At 44.5% G+C, this 25,092-nt stretch overlaps 1 protein-coding gene across 1 annotated transcript in view; it reads right to left on the bottom strand.

The window, feature by feature from the left end:
• The window catches only part of DOP1B (DOP1 leucine zipper like protein B), a 604,399-nt gene that overhangs the window by 443,609 nt on the left and 135,698 nt on the right, over nt 1-25,092 (bottom strand). The window contains exons 3-5 of the mRNA XM_069202530.1: nt 13,094-13,275; nt 12,830-13,000; nt 10,643-10,832 (exon numbers count right to left, since the gene is read on the bottom strand). Of these exons, the coding sequence (XP_069058631.1) occupies nt 10,643-10,832; nt 12,830-13,000; nt 13,094-13,275 (543 nt within the window). The remainder of the gene's footprint in view (nt 1-10,642; nt 10,833-12,829; nt 13,001-13,093; nt 13,276-25,092) is intronic.

Below are 25,092 nucleotides of genomic sequence, written 5' to 3'. Positions count from 1 at the left end.
TATGGTAGTTGTAAAGTTATTAGTACTCTATGAGGGCAAGATGGAATTGCTGACTGGTAAGTAAAAATAGCCCAGTGGGAGGAAATCAATAATTGAACGACTATATGTTAGAAAGTTGAGTCTACCCAAGATATACTTGACAGTGGCTCTATTCTTAAAGTTAACAACATTGCAGTCGTTGTTGTCTAGCCAGGAGACCCATCATACTAGATTTATCTGGCTATGGAGTTGTCCTAGGCCGTCCACGGGTGCCATGCCAACCTCACATTGCCTATGCAGTATAGATAAGCCACCGCTCTAGCAGGCCTTACAGCCCTAAGGCAGGGTGCACTATACCATGGGTGAGGGCACCAGTGCATGAGCACTGTGCCCCTACAGTGTCTAAGCCAAACCTTAGACATTGTAAGTGCAGGGTAGCCATAAGAGTATATGGTCTGGGAGTCTGTCAACCACGAACTCCACAGCACCATAATGGCTACACTGAAAACTGGGAAGTTTGGTATCAACCTTCTCAGCACAATAAATGCACACTGATGCCAGTGTACATTTTATTGTAAAATACACCCCAGAGGGCACCTTAGAGGTGCCCCCTGAAACCTTAGCCAACTACCTGTGTAGGCTGACTGGTTCTAGCAGCCTGCCACACTCGAGACATGTTGCTGGCCACATGGGGAGAGTGCCTTTGTCACTCTGTGGCTAGTAACAAAGCCTGCACTGGGTGGAGATGCTATCACCTCCCCCTTGCAGGAGCTGTAACACCTGGCGGTGAGCCTCAAAGGCTCACCCCCTTTGTTCCAGCACCACAGGGCATTCCAGCTAGTGGAGTTGCCCGCCCCCTCCGGCCACGGGCCCACTTTTGGCGGCAAGGCCGGAGGAGATAATGAGAAAAACAAGGAGGAGTCACTGACCAGTCAGGACAGCCCCTAAGGCAACCTTAGCTGAAGTGACTCTGACTTTTAGGAATCCTCCATCTTGCAGATGGAGGATCCCCCCAATAGGGATAGGAATGTGACCCCCTTCCCTTGGGAGGAGGCACAAAGAGGGTGTAGCCACCCTCAGGGCTAGTAGCCATTGGCTACTGCCCTCCCTGACCTAAACACACCCCTAAATTCTGTATTTAGGGGCTCCCCTGAACCTAGGAACTCAGATTCCTGCAACCTAAGAAGAAGAGGACTGCTGAGCTGAAAAACCCTGCAGAGAAGACAGAGACACCCACTGCTTTGGCCCCAGCTCTACCAGCGGCCTGTCTCCCCCCTTCGGAAGAAAACTGCTCCAGCGACGCTTTCCCCAGGACCAGCGACCTCTAAATCCTCAGAGGACTGCCCTGCTCTAAAAGGACCAAGAAACTCCTGAGAACAGCGGCCCTGTTCACCCAAGACTGCAACTTTGTTTCCAAAGAAGCAACTTAAAGACAACTGCATTTCCCGCCAGAAGCGTGAGACTTGCAACTCTGCACCCGACGCCCCAGACTCGACTTGTGGAGAAACAACACTTCAGGGACGACTCCCCGGCGACTCCGAGACTGTGAGTAACCAAAGTTGTCCCCCCTGTGCCCCCACAGCGACGCCTGCAGAGGGAATCCAGAGGCTCCCCCTGACTGCGACTGCCTGACTCTCAGATCCCAAATCCTGGAAAAGACCCTGCACCCGCAGCCCCCAGGACCTGAAGGATCAGAACTCCAGTGCAGGAGTGACCCCCAGGAGGCCCTCTCCCTTGCCCAGGTGGTGGCTACCCCGAGGAGCCCCCCCCCTTGCCTGCCTGCATCGCTGAAGAGACCCCTTGGTCTCCCATTGATTCCTATTACAAACCTGGCGCTTGTTTGCACACTGCACCCGGCCGCCCACGCGCTGCTGAGGGTGTACTTTCTGTGTGGACTTGTGTCCCCCCTGGTCTGCCCTCCGAAGACGCTGGTACTTACCTGCTGGCAGACTGGAACTGGGGCACCCCCTTCTCCATTGAAGCCTATGTGTTTTGGGCACCACTTTGAACTCTGCACCTGACCGGCCCTGAGCTGCTGGTGTGGTAACTTTGGGGTTGCTCTGAACCCCCAACGGTGGGCTACCTTGGACCCAAACTTGAACCCCGTAGGTGGTTTATTTACCTGCAAGAACTAACAATTACTTACCTCCCCTAGGAACTGTGAAAATTGCACTGTCTAGTTTTAAAATAGCTATATGTGTTTTATTTGAAAAGTATATATGCTATTGTGATTATTCAAAGTTCCTAAAGTACTTACCTGCAATACCTTTCATGCAACGTATTACATGTAGAATTTCAACCTGTGGTTCTTAAAATAAACTAAGAAAATATATTTTTCTATACAAAAACCTATTGGCCTGGAATAGTCTCTGAGTGTGTGTTCCTCATTTATTGCCTGTGTGTGTATGTACAACAAATGCTTAACACTACTCCTTTGATAAGCCTACTGCTCGACCACACTACCACAAAATAGAGCATTAGTATTATCTCTTTTTGCCACTATCTTACCTCTAAGGGGAACCCTTGGACTCTGTGCATACTATTCCTTACTTTGAAATAGTGCATACAGAGCCAACTTCCTACACTGCCCATTCTTGTTTCTGTACTTGCATCCTTAGAAAAATATCTAGTCTAGAGGCCATTCAGGAAGGCATTTACTAGTTGTTCTCTAGCTGGTTTTCAGTCCATTTCCCTGTTACAATCAGAACAGGCCACTCTGACTTGCAAATCTGGCTCGCTGCAAGACCCCTACCGGCCTGCTATTCTCCACAAGGTAACCGAAGTGGACAATCCTGTCACTGACCATATACTGATTAATTCACTGCCTGTGGCAGTAATCCCAGAGCCCTGAAAAGTGACAGTCGTCAAATCCCTTAAAATAAATTAAAAAAAACACGCTGGCCATCCCTTCAATACTGGCAAATTTACAGCCCATATTGCTTCGTTCTGTGCTCACAAAAATTCTAGAATAATTGGTAAAGACCAACTGATGACTTTTTTGTAAAATCGAAGGCTCTTCACCCCATTTAAACTGCCTTTAGGCCAAGACACTCTACAGAATCATCCTTGTTGGAGTCCGATACCATAAAGATGACGTTGGATGGCGGATATAATGCTGTTAGACCTTTCAGCAGCATTCAATACCATCTCTCCTTCAATACACCTTCAGCATATCTTGGAAACTGGGATTGTCCGCAATGTTTGGTTATGGTTTAAATCTTTTCTTGCACACAGAAGACAAACAGTATCTATTGGGTACTTGCCACCTAAAGAGAAAGCCTTATATTTTGGTATCCTGCAGGCTCCTTGCTCAGCACCTCATTATTTAACGTATTGATGCCTGCCTCCCCGCCCCTATTCCCCACCCAATATCAATAATGAGCTTGTTTGTTATTTTGGCTACCTCTTATGTCAACAATACCCAAATGATATTATCGCTGGATGAAAATTCTTTTGAGTCAGAACTGAACTTCAAAAACTGCTTTATATGGACATTATTCACTGTATGGAAAATAATCACTTAAAATGTAACAGACGAAACTGAAATACTCCTACTTGGGAAACATAACCTGTTCTACCCTAAAATCTGGTGTCCTGACTCTGTGCCTCCATCCTCCGGTAGAGGTGGCCAGAAACAAAGGAGTTAAATTTGATAATTTACTGTCAGTGGCAGGGACATGCTTTTCCCTGATCAAAGCTTTACAAAATGTCTTCAACCTTCTACTTCAGCTGTGGAAAATAGTAGTATTTGCGTTATTAACATCAAGGCTGGACTACTGTAACAGCCTCTATTTAGGAGTTTCCAAATAGCTTCTTCATATGATACAGGTTGTCCAGAACTAAGCAGCTAGGCTAGTGCTGAGACTTCTCAAGAAATGTTCCACTTCTAAAGCACTTAAGAGAATTGCACTGGCTGCCTATTCGCAAGAAAGTTCTTTTCAAATCACTCACCTTGATTTTTAGGTATTTTCACGCCAAGGGCCAAAATACCTATCTAATTATGGGCTTATGACAACTCTCAGATCATTTAACTTCAATCTGTTGACTCCACGTCCCACTCCCCCTTCAGACTAAAGTAAATCTGAGGAAAATCCTTTGCCTTTCTAGGTGCCATAGCCTGGGACCAACTTCCGGGTCCTCTCTGACTAATAACTAATGAAGTCAGTTTTAAGAACACCCTCAAAACATGGCCGGTCTCTGCTCCGGAAGATTTGTGGCATGGTATAATCTACCTCACCTCTTCACTGCTTTCTCTTGCATCGGACTACGTAAACAGGATAAGTGTGAGCTTAGCACAAGGATGTTCAGTCTGAGTGGCTGGTTGCTTTATAAGTCCTGTTTTCATTCATTCATTTATCAACAAGGAAAGGGTTGGCCAGAGTGCTTGAGTGGAAAATGAAGAGGCATACCAAGAATGGCTAAGTTAAGCCAAGAAAGCAGTCCTAAAACAGAAAATAAACAATTAATGGCGCTTGTACCTGCTTATCTGTACTTTAGTTAGGAGGGTGCAAAAACCAAAATAAAGATTACTTTAATGTTTGGCACATCAGGAATATCACTGTAACCCTGGTACAGTTCCACCTCACTAAACCCATGGTTCCCTCCCAAATTTAGAGGTCAAGCAACCACTTGGGTTTCAAACAGGGCCACCAAAATATAAGGGAAAGGAAGAAGCACTTAAAATCTAACGCAAAAGAAATAATCACGGAGAACTGTCTAGCAAGAATGATGAGAGCAAGGATCAGTGTGAAAAATGACAAATAGTGAGAGCTATAAGAGCCTAGTATATGTATCCGATTAAAGCCCCCAAGTTAGCAGTTCCATCAGTGGTGACCGATCACAAATGTGTATGGGTGGAGCCCTGCCACTTTTTCAGCTGTCGCTGTAAGCAACAAAGCTAACAACTTGAACTATATCAATTTGGTGATTGGCTTATCAGTGCTGACTGAACGAGTGATGGAGGTGCTGTGCAACTGTCACCCTCCTCCACCTCAGAACTGTACTAGTTAGAACAAGGGTAGTAAGTTTATTTGGGCAAAGGACAGAGCTTCCCTGTGCCCTTTGAAGAGATGAAGACCTCTAAGGGTAGAAGAACATGCTCCGTTTTAGCATGTAAAGAGGCTCCCCAAACCTCTGTACCAGCCCAGTGTCTTTCGTCTTCTGTCGTTTTCCTCTGCCTTTTCAGAAGCTGCCAACTAGCACTGAAACTTAGCTTGGTAGAGGCCCTTGAAGGAGAGGCCTGGCCAGCACTGGCTCCTTGCAAAGCAGTAATGCTTAGATTTCTGACACGCCAGAGTAGACCAGAAGGTGAATCTGGGGAGAGAGTGCTGGTTGAGCACATGTTCAGAAGACTGGGTATCCTGCTATCATGAGAATGTATGTGAATGGGTGCATTACGTTTCTAAGCATACATGTATGTGTGCTGGGGGGGTGGATGAATTTATAATTTTCTTATCCAGTTTCTGCAAAGAACACATACAGTAACCTAGCAAGCATTTAGTATATATTGTTACACAGAGCACAAATATGTGTTGGTTTCAAAACCAGGAATTGTTTTGTTTCATAACTTTCATATGAAATAAGGACATACAACATAGCAACAGTGTCTTAGCTCGCTGAGGGAAACAGATCAAAACATGGTTTTAATTTATATCTCCATCAGATCTTACCAGCAAAATATTGCACACATCCCAAAAGTTTCGAATTTATCAATTACACTTTTAGACTGCAGTATAGATTTCCTATATACAAAATACATTGAATTTTTTCATATTGTCACTGAAGATGCTATCCCCCACCTGCTCTTCAGTGAAGAACTATTCAGGATCTTACTACTAATGACTCAACAAAGATTAACTTTGTATAAAGGCTGATATCAATTGTCTGCCAGATTACACTGAACACATATCCTCTCTGCAATCTTGTGTGTGTGACCTGTGAATTAATGACTTGTTTAAGCGCTCTGGAGCAAGTCAGAGTCGGAATATATAAAAATATTGGATCATCTGATGATTTAAGCTGAAAGGACTAGTATGAACTGCAAAACTCAACTTCTGCCAATCTTTTGTCCACAGCTAATTTACACTGTTCTAACCTAATTTTCCATACTTCCCAGACAGGTGACATATAGCCGTTTTTCTTATTGTTGATAAATGTATTAAAACCTGTTGAAATATACATTTGTCATTGTATATATCCTCCCCAACCAAATGCTACTTCCTAGTACCAAATCTGCTTCTTAATTATTGGAGATATTTAAAGAAAAAGAAATATGGATTCATGTTTACTTGTCATATGTCAACTCTTTAAATGACACACACTGTCCTACTATTTACCCATCACCTGCAGTGTCCCAAGGATCTTCGCTCAGCACTACGCTTTTCAACACATACTTGACCCCGCTGCCCAACACTGTCAGGTCCCACGGCCTCAACAATCTCCTATGCAGAGGACATTCAACTCATCCTCCCTCTCACCGATGACCCCACCACCACCGAGACCAACTTCTTTGCAGATGCATGACAAGCATCGCCAACTGGATGAAAGACAACTGCCTACAGCTGAACACAGACAAGACTGATGTTCTGACCTTCGGCAAAAGGAGCAACACATGGGACGACTCCTGGTGGCCTTCAGAACTAGGACCCACACCCACTCCCTCTGAGGGCGCTAGAAACCTCGAAATCATCACGGAAAACATGCTCACTCTGAAAACACAGATTACCGTTGTCTCCTCCGCCTCCTTTTTCACTCTGCACATGCTACGTGGGATCTTCAAGTGGCTACCCTTGCACATGAGATGCCCAGTGGCACGGGCCTTCATTCCAGTCGACTGGACTATGGCAACGCCCTCTACGTCGGAATCACTGCACACCTCCTACTAAGACTTAAGAACAAACAGAACGCCGCAGCCAGACTCATCCTCGACCTCCCCTGACAATCCCACATCATAACCACAACTCAGGCAGTTTCACTGGCTCCCCGTGCAGAAGGGGTGCCAATTGAAGTTGCTGACCCATGCACACAAGGCTCTACACAACCAAGGACCCACCTACATTAACCACCACCTGAAATTCCACCAACCATAGAGAAGACTACACTCTGCCTCTCTATCACTTCCCCACACTCCTTGCATCCAACAGCCTTCCTGTGCAAGTCCGGACCATCACCCCACATGTGGAATTCCACAAGGTACTGAAGACCTGGCTGTTCCAATGAGCCGCTGAAACCTGCAAGCGCCAGGATGTAATTGTGGAGGCACACTGATACATACAGTGTGGGAATGCACAAGACTGTCACACTTCTGGGCAGGGGTACAAAGCACTATTGAGAGAATTAGTAATTAATAGAGGGAGATCAGATCTGGTGCGACCAGCCTTTGCAGAGGCACAGCATGTTGTTTTGCAATATCGCTCTTATGGTAGCCAAAATAGATGTGATCAGGGGGGGGAGCACAGACATACTCCTAGTGGAGCAGTGGGCTTGCAACATGAACTGTTGTGTGCAAACCCAAAGAGTTAGTATACCAGGCAAGGGGTGGCCCAAAGAAATGTAACAAATATTTGCAGCCCATGGCATGATGGCCATTAACAGGACTAAACATATTCTTCCAACAGGCTAGGAAACTAACGATCAATGGGAGTGGCTTAACTATCGCCTGAACTGTATAAGTCTTAGAAAAGACTGTGGGAAGGCCGCTGGGTGGCTGCTCTCGAACGGCACGTTGGTGGAAGACACACTAATGACAAAGACCGTTGTGATATGCCATCCTGACCTGTCACATACCGTAGATTTGCTACGTCACACCCGGACCACGCCCCGCCTTCTGCGACACCATCGCAGACAGCATCAGCCGGTACGCCCTCACCTCCACAGACTACATCATCCTCAGTGATTTCAACTTTCACTTAGAAAACCCACAAGACCACAACACTACCTCCCTCATAGACAACCTCAACAACCTCGGACTCAAACAACTGGTCACCGCACCCACCCACTCAGCAGGACACACGCTGGATGCAATCTTCACCTCAACCCAACACATAGCCTACACCCACACCACCGAACTCCCCTGGACAGACCACCGCTGCGTCTACTTCTCCTTCACCAAACCCCCAACACACTACCATCAACACACCACACCCTACCGCATGTGGGACAAGATCCCCACAGAACGTCTAAACTCCCAACTGGCCCATAACTCCCCCCTCCCCCCCCCTCACACCAACGACCCCAAAGCAGGAGCACAAAACCTCTCCAAATGGATCACTACCTGCGCAGACACACTAGCACCCCTCAGAAGACACATCACCACCCGCAACATCAAGAACGCCCCATGGTTCACCCCTGAACTCCAAGACTCCAAGCGCAAATGCCGCCAAGCTGAGAAAATATGGAGAATAGAACCCTCCTCAACCAACTTCTCCACACTCAAAACCAACATTCACATCCATCACCAACTCATACGCACCGCTAAAAGAGTTCACTACAAGACACGCCTTGACAATAACTCCCAAAACAGCAAAGAACTCTTCACCATCATCAATAAACTTGCCAAACCCAAACCCAGCAACATAGACCCCACACACACACAGCCGCTATGTGACGCCCTTTCCAACCACTTCCTCCACAAAATCCTGGACATCCACAACAGCTTCACATCACACACACCCACCACACATACCCCTCTCCCACCCAACTCACCCCCCCAAGACTCCACCACACTATCCACATGGACCCCTACCACACACGAAGAAATGGAAAAAAAACATGAACTCCATCCACTCCGGTTCCCCCTCCGACCCCTGTCCACACCGCTTCTACAACAAAGCTAGCCCTACCATCGCCCCCATACTCTACAACATAATCAACTCCTCTTTTGACTCCGCCACCTACCCAGACCCCTGGAAGCACGCAGAAATTACCGCTCTCCTAAAAATAAAACCTACGCCGACCCGGAGATCCTCTCCAACTACCGCCCCATCTTCCTCCTCCTGTTCCCCGCCAAGGTTGCAGAGAAATTAGTCAACACTCGCCTACCCCACTTCCTCGAAGAAACCAACACCCTTGACCCCTCACAATCTGGGTTCCGCAAGAACCACAGCACAGAAACCTCCCTCATCGCATGCACTGACGACATCAGGACCAAAGTCGACAAAGGCGAGACCGTCGCACTCATCCTCCTAGACCTCTCCGCAGCTTTTGACACCGTCTGCCACCACACACTCTGCACATGCCTCCACAACATAGGAATCCGCCACAAAGCCTTAGACTGGCTCTCCTCCTTCCTCACCGACTGAACCCAGAAAGTCCGCCTCCCGCCCTTCCACTTCAACACTACCAAGATCACCTGCGGAATCCCCCAAGGGTCCTCTCTCAGCCCCACACTCTTCAACATCTACATGATCCCCCTAGCCAACATTCTCTGAGCACACTGAATCACCATCCTCCCATATGCAGATGACACCCAACTCATCCTCTCCCTCACCCGCAACCCCACCACCGCCAAAACCAAAACGCCGCTCTCCTAGACACCGCCAGCTGGATGACCACTAACAATCTCAAGCTCAACTCAAACAAAACCAAAGTCATCATCTTCGGCCCCAACAAAACCACATGGGACGCCTCCTGGTGGCCCACCGCCCTAGGCCCCACACCCACCCCCGCAACCCACGCACGCAACCTCAGCATCATCCTCGATCCCGCCCTCTCCATGACACAGCAAATCAATGCTCTAACCTCCTCCTGCTTCCACACACTCCGCACCCTAAAAAAATCCTTCAAATGGATCCCCCCAGAAACCAGAAAGACAGTCACCCACGCACTCATCATCAGCAGACTGGACTACGACAACGCCCTCTACACCGGCCCCACACTCAAACTCAAACGCAAACTCCAAAGAATACAGAACACAGCTGCGCGCCTCGTCCTTGGCCTCCCCTGACACGAACGCATCTCACCACACCTCAAATCCCTACACTGGCTCCCCATAGACAAGAGAATCACATTCAAGATCCTCATCCACGCACACAAATCCCTCCACAACACCGGCCCAACCTACCTCAATGAAAGAGTAAACTTCCACACTCCCACACGCAACCTCCGATCAGCCGACCTCGCCCTATACACAGTCCCCCACATCCTGCACACCACCACAGGAGGCAGGTCTTTCTCCTACCTCGCGCCCCCAAAACCTGGAACCCCCTCCCCACCGACCTTTGCAAAACCAAAGACCTACTAGTCTTCAGAAACAACCTCAAGACTTGGCTGTTCGACCAGTGACCTTCCCTGGCCCGCCTCCCCCTCCCCCACCCCCAGTGCCTTGAGACACTCACAGGTGAGTAGCACGCTCTACAAATTTCTTTGACTGATTAATTGAGCATGCTTTGCTTGAGAAAATAAATAAAATTGTTCACAAAAAAGAAAATACAAGGGGGTTATTCACAAACATCCATATTTCTCATAGCCGGCATGAACAGCAAAGATGGAACTGCTGTTATTCAAAGTAAGACCTGAGAGATTCACCTTAAAACTCCATAGCACTGTAACCTCAAAAAGTCAAAAAAAGGTCCTCAACAGTTAGCACAAACACATTAAAATCAAGTCTATTATAGATCTGTTAAATCAGCCTGTAAAAGTCATAACTACAACATGTCAGACTTACCGCCAGCTTATAGTCAGTCCCTAGAATGTACTTCTGCTTTCTCCCAGGCAAGGCTCTATTGATGTGGCTGACGACAAAGAGTGAGGCAGGAAGTCTGATGGAAGAGCTGATTAATACACTGCCCCAGAGAGCACCATATAACACCTCTTGTCCTACTTGTAAAGATAGCCGCTGAAGCAGAATGTCAGTCCTGTAAAAGAATATATATGCATGCATAAGGACGCATGATAGCTTGGGTCAGAAGCATTTGGGTGATACATTTGGGCTCAATGCACACAGATTTTGCATAGATTTCTGGCATCATCCATGTGGTAGTGCTTTTCCAAAACTGCCCTATTTAGCGAGGGCTTTGCATGCTTGCCATCTGGCTGTGCACGTCATGCACAGCCCTGGATATTTAGCCAGAGTTGGTTTTTTAGCCAGCTGCACTTTATATGATGGAATTTTTATTTTCATATATATTTGGAGTTTTTGAACAGAGGTCCATCATAGCAGTTCGTCGTACAATATTATTTAGCTTGCGTGTTATATAGGACACTTAGGAGGGGTGGCGGCAACCATCTTTCATAGCAAGTCCATTCTCCCCAACAGTTTTTATATAATTTTATGGATGTTCAATTCTCATTGTGGGTAAGTGTTCAGGTAGTCCTTAATTCCAATTCATAATACGTTATCCATGGACCATATAGTTTCTTAAATTCTCGAGTGCAGTCTCTACTCTCAGAAAATGCCCTTTCCACCCTCTACACTCATCCATACATATATACTGCTTGTCCCATGTCTGGGAGCTGACACTTCCATTCTCTAGCTAGACAGACGAGTGGGCTCTCTTGCCTCACACTGCTGAAAGTGAGTCAAGATTTTGTTCCACAATGCCCTGTACATCCCAGCAATTCCATACGTTGTGAAGGAAGGTGCCATTTTCCCTCCTGCATTTCAGAGACGTGTTATCCATCACCATGCCTTATTTGTAAGCCCTATGGAGTACCTTGAGCTGAATAAGCCACAAGCTAGCTTTAATGATCACATCTTCTGTATGCATCAACGCTGCTCCCCAGTCTATATCTGCAGGGTTCTCACATCCCTCTCCCATCTATCCCCAAGTCTGACCAAACCATCAGGCATATTATTCACCAGTTTCTTGTAGAGAGACGATATGGATCCACCTGCTAATTGGGAAATGAGGAACTGTCATTCTATTGTGGTAATTTCAGGTAGATCTTGCCACTCCATAGAGTGTTCAGTTGGGGCATGCTGGATTTTAGATCATTTTCCCTTAAAGTATCCCTCAGAAAAAGGGCAACGTCTTAGGCTATGGCTAACAACAGGCGTAAAGATTGCAAAAGATCTCCGGTAAGTAGCCCCATATGGGGTCCCCTGGGTATTGGAGGGCCCACCTCACGAGAAGCATCAACCAGTGATGAAGAATGCCACTTTGGTGGGTGATGGCTTGTGCATTCCAACAGGGATGCCCCACTGATCTAACAATGTCCACTGAGTCACAAAGGGATGCTTTGGCCTAGCGAAACTGCACACTTTTTGGGGTCCAGCGCACAAGCGCTCTCTGTTCCTGTTGTAATCTCTCTTTGGGATTTTAACCACGCCCACGTCACACCTGTCACTTTCATTGGTTCGTGGGCTTGCCTTTTAAAATCTGATCGATTTCATTGGTGAAAGGCATGCATACATCATGCCTTTTCCGGTGCTTAGCCCTCCTCAAGCACACCGGCCAACTACTGAAAACATACGCGGCTCCATGTTTTCAGCCTGATTTCTGCACTACTTTATCTTTTCATTTTCCACGCAGTGCAATCGCGATGGGTTTTACATAGCGCGATCTCGCTCAATTTTTTGGTATTCAAGTTTGGCGCAATAGTGCGGAGTTTTACATAGCGTGATCGCACTCAGTGTTTTTCTTTCAATTTATGTGGCAAGAAAAGTCCGGTTAGGAGTTTACAACGCTAATAGCTCTAACTCGAGCAAATGCGTGATCCATTGCATTAAAATGCGTGTTTGATTTTGTGTTAAGTGAGGACGTATGCTGGGTCATATCAAATTTCTCTCTCTCCCTCCCTCCTGGGTTGTGAAAACAATATTTGACCTCAAACTGAATGTAGCAGATGTCCTGAGTACCAAACAAGAGGCAATGATTTTTTAAAGTAAGCACTTATAATGCATACATTTTACCTGTCATAAATTTCCGAGCCCTCCTCCAAGCCAGGCAGGAGTCCAGTTACGAAGGCCTGCAGACTCGGCAGCAGTGACTTCTGGAGAGGAAGAAAGTAGGTCTCGTAGAGGCCCAGTAGAACAGGCCTCACCGACATGGCTGCATTTGACAACAGCGGGAACAGCCCAGAACTTTGAGGTGAAATAAGAGAAGTGAGTAAGTAACTCCAACAATGCATACTGCACTAAACTGAAAAAACACAAGCTTTCGAAAAACGGTTTTACCTGTAGAGGAATAAATCCTTGGCTAGCCATCTTGTGCCGATGATTTTAAAGATGATTTCATAGGTCTCGAGCGCTTTTAAATGGACTCCACTGGGGAGGGCTGGATGCAGGCACTGCGCTAACCTCTTGCTGATAATCAGGCGTCTGGGTAAAAGAGAGTACTTCAAATTGCTCTGTAAAGCCTGAAGAACACAAATATGTAATCAGAGATAAGTAAAACCAATTTTCCTAAACATCGCATTTGTGAATAAAAAGAAACATCAGGATTTTTTTTAATGAAAATGGGCACAAATAAATAACGGTAACATTACCAAAATAACAAAACACTTCAGCTTCTCTTAAATGGGACGATTCTCGGCGCGTTTTTGCACCGAAGTTTGAATTTAAGAACATACTATGGAAATCCAAATTGACATTTTAGATCCTTATAATATACTTCTGAATGCAGAGATCCTGCCAGAGACGTCACTGTCGCAAGTTTTAGATTAGCAACAGCATTCAGGACATTCTTAGGTCTGGGAAGGACAAGCTGTAAAAAAAAACTCACACGTTTGTGGGTGTTCACCTAACCCTAGTGGGCGGGAGCGTTCCCTAGAAGGGAACAGATATTTGGGCCCGTAAAAGTTAAGAACAAGTACAGTTTTAGGTTGGCAGCACCTCATATTTAGGGAGGCCATAAGAGAAGGGTGTTTTCCAAGAGAAAAAATATTGCTCCCTTGGAGATAAAAATCTGCAAAAGCAAGTTTCCTTCACACATTTTTAAAACATTCTTTCTGTTGGCATTTATTTATTAAGGTTGAAATTGAAACATTTACAGCTCGGTCTGTTATACACCAGACTATCCCTGTTTCAAACGCAGCAGTCTACGTATCCCATCATTATAATTCCTCACACGACCCTCAATAATGTGTTATGAGAACAAAAACCAGCAACCGCATTACTTAATAGTATCATTATACTACAGCACTGCTTCTGTGCTGCAGCAGGTGTTCCCATATTTTGGTGGGCTTCAGGGGGCACCCTTGCGCTTCGTACATTGGGCTCTCCCGCACACAGCACATGTCCACATTGGCTTTCCACTTTGTAACACTTGCTGGGGCGGGTTGTCAGCGAATGGTAGGATATGCCTCTCTTTCCAGTTACAAGCCCCGGAAGCGGGGGATTTTTTCAGGATTTGTGCAAGTCTCGTCATCTACAAAACTGAACAGTGCAGTTTTGGGGGTTAAATCAATAGGGCAAGCTGCAATCGCACCAATCGAGTCTTTGATGTTTTCCAGCAGGGTCGAAAAACCCTACATCTCGAAATTGCATGCAACAAGTCTCCCTGCTCGGTCCTACATCTAATCCATATGGTGTCAGGGCTTCTATTCATACGCTAAAGATGCAGGAGGGGTATATAAATATGATGGAGGCGTATAAATTGAATCAGGCAAAAATCTACTGATATAGCGGATTCCAGTGGGGCCATAAGTATGCCAGCTCCAATCTATATCTTCCAGGGAACTACATCTTGTTCCTCTTTCAATCAGGGAAAAGTATCAGGTGTATTCATTACTAGAGATTAGCACCTGGTTAAGATATGGCAAGGTGCAGGTAAGAGAGACATGGTTAGTTTCACCTACAGTGGATTAAATCTGCACTGAGTATTAGATACAACATAAGTGTAAAGCATTATTGTAAGTATTCAACTGGGAGCACGCTAGACCAAGTCCGTTTGCATGCCCTCAAACGATTTCAAAGTGTTAGACTTAACTATGTTCCCCAGAGATTTCATTCCTTTCCAGTCCCATACAGAGCAGATATTCCTAGTCAGTCCCATACAGAGCTGATATTCCTAGTCATTCCCATACAGAGCTGATAATCCTAGTAGTCCCATACAGAGATGAAATTCCTAGTCCGTCTCAAGCTCTGAAGCCCTAAAGGGCCTTAGCTTGTTGAAGATTGTTAACCCACCACAAAGGGGTTTCCCATTTTATTTACTCAAGTGAGATTTTCCATGTGGCTAGGACAACCTTTTGTGCCGGTCAGTGATGTGGAGGTATTTGACAAGCATCATTTTCTGCTTTATAACTAACGAATAGGGGGTCACTTCCATTTGTCCACATCTTCAACCTATATGCCCAGCCTATATGCTGGAACTGCAGCAGATCTTTATTTTCAAGTTAGCTTGCAATGTTCACAGCCCTAGTCCGAGTCTAACGGACCACAATCTTTACCCCCAGGTATATAGCATGTTCTAGTAATGACTATTCCTGCTTGCTTGGTCAATCCATGTTTCAAAATTAGCCATATGACTGAGTGGAAATAGTCTGGATTTGCACCAATTTACACCCAAGCCAGAGAACCTTCCAAATTCATTCAGTGAATGTATTATTATGAGGCCTGAGACATCAGGATTGCTTATGTACACCAGAATGCCATAGGCATATAGCAAGACCGTTTCCCCAATTTTCCCAGACCATCTGAAACTGGTCATGCCGGTTTGTTTTCAGAGTAACAGAGCAAAGGGTTCAAACCGCCAGCACACACAGGAGGGGTGACAGTAGACACCCTGCCTCTTCTCAGTTACAAATGGCTCCGAGAGGAATTCCCCCAGCTTAACTCACACAGTTTGTGTATTATATAGTAATTTAACATAGGACAGCATATGAGGGCCAAATACTCCAATAGAGAGAAAAGATAATTCCATGAAAGGTCTATTCAAAATCGACAAGCATTGGTCAAAGTTCCCTTCAATCTCTGAGCCTTCATGATGGCAAGATACAGTCTGTTAATGACAATGTGTTATTGCTCAATGTGGCATAAAGCTGCATGCACAATATAAACCAAAGTTAGTAACTTAGCATAGCTGGTATTTTGGCTAAGAGCTTTATTTAATCATTTATTAAAGAAACCTCCATATAGGATGCAGAGTAGGTTTTTATAGGGTTGTGGGGTGACTCTTCAAGGTCCCTCATAAGGCCACCTATTTCTCTGTCTTCAAAATACAGATCAAGCAGTGGTTGGGCCAGTGCGTTAGACAGGAATTTAAAGAACTCCATCAACAGCTCGTTAGGGTCTGTGATTTACCTTTCGATACCTGGGAGATGGCGACTATGATCTCATCAAAAGTAAGTTGTTCGTCCAGCATGATCCACTGGTTGTCAGCAAGGCATGAATTATGGATACTGGCCAGGTACTAATGTAGGCCCTCTGGTAGCAGGGACGTGGGGTCTGCATAGAGTGATTTATAGTATTGTTAAAAAAGGATGGCTTTCAGAGTACTGCATGTAGTGCTGACCACCTCCCCCAATGTTTTTTATATGTCTGTGTACCGCCTTCTACTCAACCAATGCAGTAATCTATCAGAATTATTAACATAATCATATAAGGCTAAGGGAAAACTTGCCAATTTTTCCTGGTTCTGTCTATCTGTATTTGTTGGAATTCTAGTTTGGACTTCGTGTGCAGAGGTATGTTTGCCTCTGTATTATCATTCATTAGTTTCTGTTCTGTCATTTGTGTTGCATGCTCATAATCAGTAGACTATGCTTCCATTCTTTCATTTAATGTGTCACGGTGGATATAGTCTTATCTCTAGTGACCACCTTATAAGACTCCCAGAGGACTCCAGAGAAGTTCATTGAGCCTCTGTTAGTTTGGAAGAATTGTGGCAATTTCTCTTGAGGGGCAACCCGGAAGTCTTGTTTAGTCAGCTACAAGTTCAGATTTCATAGCAGGTGAGGCGTCGGCCTGTCGTCCTGCATATGGATCCCAAGCAGCACATTGCCCGAGAGTCCATGTGCATGGATGTGTTTGTGGACTATCTGGTGTAAAAACACAGAGGGAACAAAATAGTATTCTATGCTGGAAAAGGATTTATGTGCTCCACAGAAAAAGTGTAGCCTCTGACTCAGGATAGCAGCAACACTAGACATCACTTAATCAAACAACTGTCATGAAGGACATGAGTGGACATGAGTGGATATGAGGCCAGAAAGGCTGCCACCTGGGGTCCCGCTTGTTCTAGGTCAACAGATATGGGGCTAATAAAGTCTCCAACTATAACTGCGATGGGTGTATTTAGTATGGGGGCACAGGAACGAGAGAGCGGAGGAACTTTATCTCAAGGCCATTTCCACTTCCAAGTCAAATAAGGCAGAGCCCACTCTGTCGCATTCTATCTGGCATTCAGTCTCTCCTATGATAATTCCGATCCAATAGACACTCTCAGTCTAGGAGTATCAGTGGTGAAGCCAGCCCCGTTCCTGCACGCCTCTTCCATGCCACTATCTGGGCCTGTATGTGCAACCATGACTAGGTCTCTATTAGTCTGGGCCGATATCAGTGTCCTAATCTTACCTTTGGTCTCTCTTTGAAGCAAATGTTGCTCCTCCACCCATGTCCACGCCTGGTCCAGGGAGTCAAAGAAGAATAATTGAATTTAAAATAAAACTTTCAATTTGGTAGAATATAATAGCATTTATTTAAGTCTCACTGCTCTCAGCTTCTGTTTAAGCCGGTCAAATGATTTGCACCAGTCTTGTATAATCTGGAAATATCAAAATGGTGTAATGTATATTTCACCTCACATGGTACCCCGACAGTTCGGAGGACCACGTCTCTTATCTCTAAAGTTGAGAAAACGAGCTATTATCAGGCACATTGGAAACCAATTGCTTCCAAAGCATAACAAGAGTTCTTCCTTCGGGATGATCATGAATAGCCAGGTTTTCAGAAAGATTTCTTAATCGTGGCCATTGGACCCCTCGAACCTTCAGGAAAGCCCAAGTATCTCTGGCTGTTTCTTCGAGAATGATCCTTTGCATCCTCTGCTCGCTGAGTCAGCTCCTTATATGAGGTAACCAGCTTGAGAACAATAGATTAGAGCTCCTTAATGTTGCCTTCCAAGTATGATACCTACCCCTCAGCTTCTGTGGCTCTCTCCACTGCACTGTATATATCTTGCCTGAGGAGCACCATGTCCAACTCAACTTGCCAAATTAAATTTCTAGAGGCAAGTTGAAGTCCTCTATGAAGAAGAAAGAGGGACGTCACCGCCTGCATATCAGAAGTAAGTTGTCTGCATCCAACACAGCTCTTTGGAGTCTGAAATGGTCTGTTTGGCACAAAGCACCTCGTATATTTATGCATCTTGCCTTATTCTTGCAAAGAGCTCGACCTGTCCTTGGTAGTAAGCAGCTAGTCAAACAAACAAAAGGTGATGAGAGGAATGCTTGCAATTTATCTCACCATTGGCTACTGCTCGAGGTAGCATCCCAACCTATATATCTTTTGCTCAGTTTGGATCTAGCCATATGCACATCATCCTTGACCCTGCTCCAATAGAACAGTCCAATCTGAACTGCCAGGCCTGGCTCTGCATGAACCGAAACACAACAACCCTTGAATGGTTTCGCCCTGATTAGGGCTCATCAGTCAGGTTTAGTTTGGTAACAGTGGCACAACAAGCAAGAGACTCATGTCTGTGCGTATCCTTAACATTTAGGGTGTTACATCAAATTAACAAAAAATGACGGGAGGAATACTTGCAATTTCTCTAAACACTGGGGTAGCATCTCAACATATCATTCTTTTGTTCATCATGCCACCTATAAGTTTGGGCCCAGCTATATGCAAAGCAGTCTTGACAAAGCAGTTTTGCGCTCAAATCAGGTAAAGCACCCAACAGAGAATTGGTGGCATAAAATTGATTCAGAAATTTTTTTCCTTAACCAGAAGGTACTGAATTAAATATTGAGTACAATTCAGACTAAGATTTGAAGAACTATGTGACATATACTTACGTATGTGCTGGTAAATAAAACAGCACACACTTTGTTGGGTAGCACCAGGGTTTTGGCAGGGCTGAGGGTGGAAGAGGCACAGAGGGGTATGTATTATTTCTCATTCTTTGGCCCATGCTCACGTTTCATGATCCATTCATTAGAACTTGCCAGGGGATGTGAGAAAGAGGGACTGTAGAAATCTTATTTTTTCTTTAATCCATTTTAGTAAAAATCACCGGAGGGTTTACAGCATGAAAAAAAACACCAAGCTCCATCAGAGATACAGTGAACCCCAAAGGGCCACGCTCTTTAGCTACTATAATATTCAACTTCTACGACAAAAACTTTGCACCAAAACTTCAATCATATAATTTTCACCCTATCAAGTAAATTTTAAAGCTTAATTTTTATTAGGGCCGAGTTGATTCACCCTTTGCCCCATCGAACAAAATATCCAGTGGGGTCTTCAGAATGCGACAAAAATATGCCAATAAGAATCACTGAAATTCATGATATGCAAATTTTCTTCTAAGGTATCCATAGTGGATAAGCAAAAACCTGACTGGACTTTACAATTTTTGACTTGACAAGCACACACCTAATATTTACTATTGAGCTTTGATCCTACATAATACACCTTCAACGTTTTCAATTTTAATGATGTGACAGTAACTGTGATTTTTGCCAAACTACTATTCAGTTCTGCCTTTGGATGAATGCTAAGAGTGGTTTCTCATACACTTCTCTCTTAACTGATCAAACAGTACTCTGCTTTCTAAACCATATAGAACAGGTTTTCTTAATTTTCAAACTCATTAGTGTGGTGTATAACATCAATAATGCAGAGTATACTTCTAAATGATCTCTATCAGTGAAGTCTATACAACATTAGATTTCTCCATGTGGACCAGTATTGGTGCTAATTGTATAATCATACTAATGGGATGCATTAGTACTAAACTCTAGATTGAAATACGTGTTAATGTCAATATAACAGAAAATACATTAGTATTAGGGGTATAGGGCTGTATTTACAAACCTTCAGCCCTCTGCCTAACTATACTTCCAAGAGGCTAGTGCCAACAAGTGGTCAGTTCACAGACAAGAGAAGGGATGGCATAGGACTCGGCCCCTTCGAGATTTAGACGACTTGAAAATACCTCACTGTAAGGGAAATGCAGTACACTACATTCAAACCATCAATGCAGCCAGCAACAGAAGCTGAGTGCTCTTCAAAGACATCAAGCACTGTATCAACTCACGCATTGGATCCACCAACAGAAAGCTATTGTAAAGTGCAATGTGATCAACAGATTCAGGAAGGACAGAGATGATGTTAAATCAGTTACCTCTGTTCCACAATCACATCAAGACATGCTCCCAAATTGATACTCTTCACCTCTCTCGTATAGATAAGCTTTCAAACACCCTCAACTTTCTCAGTCATCCCATATGAAGAAGGCATTGATTCCTCAACAGGGAAGTCGCCTTATGGTAAAGTACTTATACGCTGAACATTGTCAATACCTTCCTCTTTCAAGGCACCTTCTCCAACATCACTAATACCAGGCAGATCCTACTCCTAATTAAAAACAATCTGAACTTAGACAGTCTTGGAACTACCGCTTAATCACCCACATTCAATTCCTCAGAAAGATTATGTAAAAGCCATCTGCTACCCAGCTGCGCATGCAAATCAAACACAACATCTTAGTACATGACCACTACTCAGGGCTTAAGCCAGAATGCAATAGAGACAGGAACCACTCAAGTGGAAAACAATGTCTTTGCATAGCAGACAACAGCATCCTGCACCCGTCGGGCACATTTAACCCATACCAACATCAAGCCCTACTCAACACCCTTCGCACACATTTTAGCTTTCAGATGGAACTGTTGTTCAATAATTTGCCTTCTGCTTGAACACATATCAACTCATCAAGCTAGACATTTCCGGACCAATGAGCATTGAGGTACTCGGTGGCATACCACAAGGCTCCGTTTTCTCATTACATTCAACATCTACATGGTACCATTCAGCATACTCCGAACCGAAGACAGGTATGAGACATCCCCTCTTGTAATGCACAGTGCTCTGCTGCTTTAAAAGTACTATCACTGATAGAGTAACACTTATATACAAGATGTATGGCATTACATTAAATTTCCTGTAGTATTCAATCAACCAACCTGATTTATGCCCTGAGCTATCAGGACCACTTGAAGTAAATTGTATGTGGTAAGAAAAACATTACTTTCTTTGTGAGCTGACTGATTTTTTCCCCTCAATCTGCCTATACATTGTGCTCTCCGTATGCATACACTCACCTAATGTGGAACTATAATGGATAATTAACCATACGCAGTGAAGTGTATGTACCAGTTTCCAGAGTATACAAAAAAGACAATCATCAGACTTACACAATTCCTCACAATTTGTAATCCTGGTGTCAAGTGAATGCAAAACTTAATTCATAAAGCTATAACAGCAGCAAAGTAAAGACTACTCATACACAAAATGGTAAATTTGGACCAAACCCAAATAATCCATTACATCATACTTATTTTCTCTTTTGGTCATTGGCTGTCAGAATCATCCGCTCAGAGAAGTCTCTAGTCTCATATTCAGTAATACAATCAGTTAAAACCAAACATCTTGGAAGTTTCCAAACCAATAGGCGCTATATTTCCCAGCAAAGGTTAAACATCATCATCCTTCTTCTGGCTTTGTTGATACCCTCTCATCTTTTTGCAGTCCACAAGTGCTCTAAATACCAGCTTTTACACTACTGCACAGTTTAATGGTACTCTATTTATTGACATAGAAAACTGCAAGTATTTTTGGCCTAGGAAAGATTTGAACCATCCCTTCCAGGGCAGAACAGTGAGCATTTAATTGACCACTTTATCTTGTTGGTGGGATGATGGCTCGGTGATTTGCTCTCTGGTGTCACTGGGCTCTACCTCCTGCAAGGAACTTAGCTGAGAAGCCTCCTTCTAGTATCAGCACTTTCTCCACCAGTAGATGAGTCCATGCACCTCAATCAAATGTATTAGAATTTTCTCTAATGAATCCACTTTTATAGTGGGGAGGTGTTCTTTTATGTGTGAGAAGGCTTCCTTTCTCTGAAGGAAGCATAAAAGTGTGCAGAGGGATACTTCATTGATTAGCAGTATTAGTATGAAAGGGTGGTGAAAGATCCAATAAGTCAATATAGACTGTCCTGGTTGAACACTCAGGATGAAACTCATAGCACTTGGGGATTTTACTGCGTATGATGCAATGAAATGAGTGGTGGTCTTACAGCAATTAATATAGACTTATAGCTTACCCAGTAGGGCTATTCCTGCTGTTAAAGACCCTGATCCATAGTTAAAGGCCTGAGTCACAGTTGAGAGTCTATTAACGAGGAAGAGGACCTTTAACAACTGGTATTGCCCAAGGCAGAAGAGCTATAAGGCTGTTAGAACTTTCCATCTACTCAGGTTAGAATGTTCTGAATTAAAAAGGGAGAAACAGAAAGACAAACAATGTCGGAGCAAAAGGCATTACAGCCATTACTGACCCTGAGCCACTTCACTGACTTCAATGGAACTCCCAACATTCCAATGTTCTAATATATCGTTATAGCCCGTTGTAGTAGGCTATACCGGCCATTAAAGGCATTAACATTAAAGCCCTGAGGAAGCTACAGAGGGCTATAAGGCTATTAGAACATTCCACCACTAAAGGGTACAATGTTCTAATAAATAAACCAAAGGCCTCACAGAGCCCGAGATGATTAAAATCCCCTCGGGCTCCGTGAGGCCTTTGTTCACAGCAACAGTTGTGAACGACAACATTGGAATGTTTGAGCTCCGGGCTTCTACCTGCCATTAGAAGCCTGGGGCACTCCACTGTTTTCAATGGAGCATCCATCATTCCAATCTTCTAATATGAATTACATTGCTTGTATGAAGTTCTACACGCAGCACACCAGAGAGGTGAACCCTATAGCGACCATAACATTCATATCATATGAAGTCACACTTGAGGGTTCATTTCCTCTTCCTTTATCCCCACCCCTCTGTTGGGATAGTGGATTTTTGGTGGGTCTTTGTGTGGTATCATCAACAATTCATAATAAATGAAAATGCTCCAAGGTGTTCTGATAATGGAGGTGTCCCTATTAAAACAAGGGGACTTTCGCCCTGAACAACTGGAATAAAAAAAGTAAAAACACTATTTTTTTATGGTCCAGTGAGTGTAGGTCACCAACACAGAACAGTAGCGGCTCGGCTCCCTTCCTGGAAATGTAGTAGTTTAGCAAAGCATCAAATGTCATTTATCTGGTCATTTCAAATTGTTTGGCTAACAAACATAATACAATATATTAAAGTATGAATGTAGATTGAAATAAGTTGGATGTAAGGTTTGACACCCTACTATTCATTAGTTACTTCCCTTTTAGTAACAGGCAGTGAGTCTAAAGGTAACCTGAATGTCTTGAGTTTTCAGTCTAGCACATCAAGTTTGAATCCTGTTTAGACAAGGGTTCTCATTTTTACTCAAAGTAGTGTAGGCTGGGTCATTTGTTTCTTCCAGTGATGATTTCCAGGTGGTCCAAGAAGAATAAAGAAGAGAGCTCCTAGTGATGATGCAGCACTACCTACTGACTTTTTCAGTCTGGCTTTGGCAAAGATCTTTTGATTTTACAAACAATATACACATAATCTACGTCCTTATTTGGCTTGCAGCACGCCCTCTTTATCTATCTGTTTGCTGTAGTGTCATTCATATTTTGCTTCTCCCCACCAAGGCATACCACATGTGGGCAGAGGTTCAGTCCATTTCAGCCACTGGTTCTTTTACGTGTGAGTGACGGTATTCAGCCTAAGCCCAATGTCCTTACCCACACTGAAAGTAGCCCCCACATTACTGTCAGGGACCAGTGGGGTAGTGTTGTAGGAGGCTGGACTGGCTTGTAGTGAGTACCAAGGGGTACTTGCACCTTGCACCAGGCCAAGTTATCCCTTATTAGTGTATAGGGTGTCTAGCAGCTTAGGCTGATAGATAATGGTAGCTTAGCAGAGCAGCTTAGGCTGAACTAGGAGACGTGTGAAGCTACCACAGTACCACCTAGTGTCATATGCACAATATCATAAGAAAACACCATACACAGTTATACTAAAAATAAAGGTACTTTATTTTTATGACAATATGCCAAAGTATCTTAGAGTGTACCCTCAGTGAGAGGATAGGAAATATACACAAGATATATATACACAATAGCAAAAATATGCAGTATAGTCTTAGAAAACAGTGCAAACAATGTATAGTTACAATAGGATGCAATGGGGAAACATAAGGATAGGGGCAACACAAACCATATACTCCAGAAGTGGAATGCGAACCACGAATGGACCCCAAACCTATGTGACCTTGTAGAGGGTCGCTGGGACTATTAGAAAATAGTGAGAGTTAGAAAAATAACCCTCCCCAAGACCCTGAAAAGTGAGTGCAAAGTGCACTAAAGTTCCCCTAAGGACAAAGAAGTCGTGTTAGAGGAATAATGCAGGAAAGACACAAACCAACAATGCAACAACTGTGGATTTCCAATCTAGGGTACCTGTGGAACAAGGGGACCAAGTCCAAAAGTCACAAGCAAGTCGGAGATGGGCAGATGCCCAGGAAATGCCAGCTGCAGGTGCAAAGAAGCTTCTACTGGACAGAAGAAGCTGAGGTTTCTGCAGGAACGAAAAGGGCTAGAGACTTCCCCTTTGGTGGACGGATCCCTCTCGCCGTGGAGAGTCGTGCAGAAGTGTTTTCCCGCCGAAAGAACGCCAACAAGTCTTGCTAGCTGCAAATCGTGCGGTTAGCGTTTTTGGACGCTGCTGAGGCCCAGGAGGGACCAGGAGGTCGCAAATTGGACCAGCAGAGAGAGGGGACGTCGAGCAAGACAAGGAGCCCTCTCTGAAGCAGGTAGCACCCGGAGAAGTGCCAGAAACAGGCACTACGAGGATGCGTGAAACGGTGGTCGCCGAAGTTGCACAAAGGAGTCCCACGTCGCCGGAGACCAACTTAGAAAGTCGTGCAATGCAGGTTAGAGTGCCGTGGACCCAGGCTTGGCTGTGCACAAAGGATTTCCGCCGGAAGTGCACAGGGGCCGGAGTAGCTGCAAAAGTCGCGGTTCCCAGCAATGCAGCCCAGCGAGGTGAGGCAAGGACTTACCTCCACCAAACTTGGACTGA

This window comes from Pleurodeles waltl, chromosome 8 (assembly GCF_031143425.1).
Source record: "Pleurodeles waltl isolate 20211129_DDA chromosome 8, aPleWal1.hap1.20221129, whole genome shotgun sequence".
In the NCBI taxonomy this organism is placed as follows: Eukaryota; Metazoa; Chordata; class Amphibia; order Caudata; family Salamandridae; genus Pleurodeles; species Pleurodeles waltl.
Note: the sequence above shows the minus strand (reverse complement) of the source record. Positions and strands in the feature narration are given on the sequence as shown.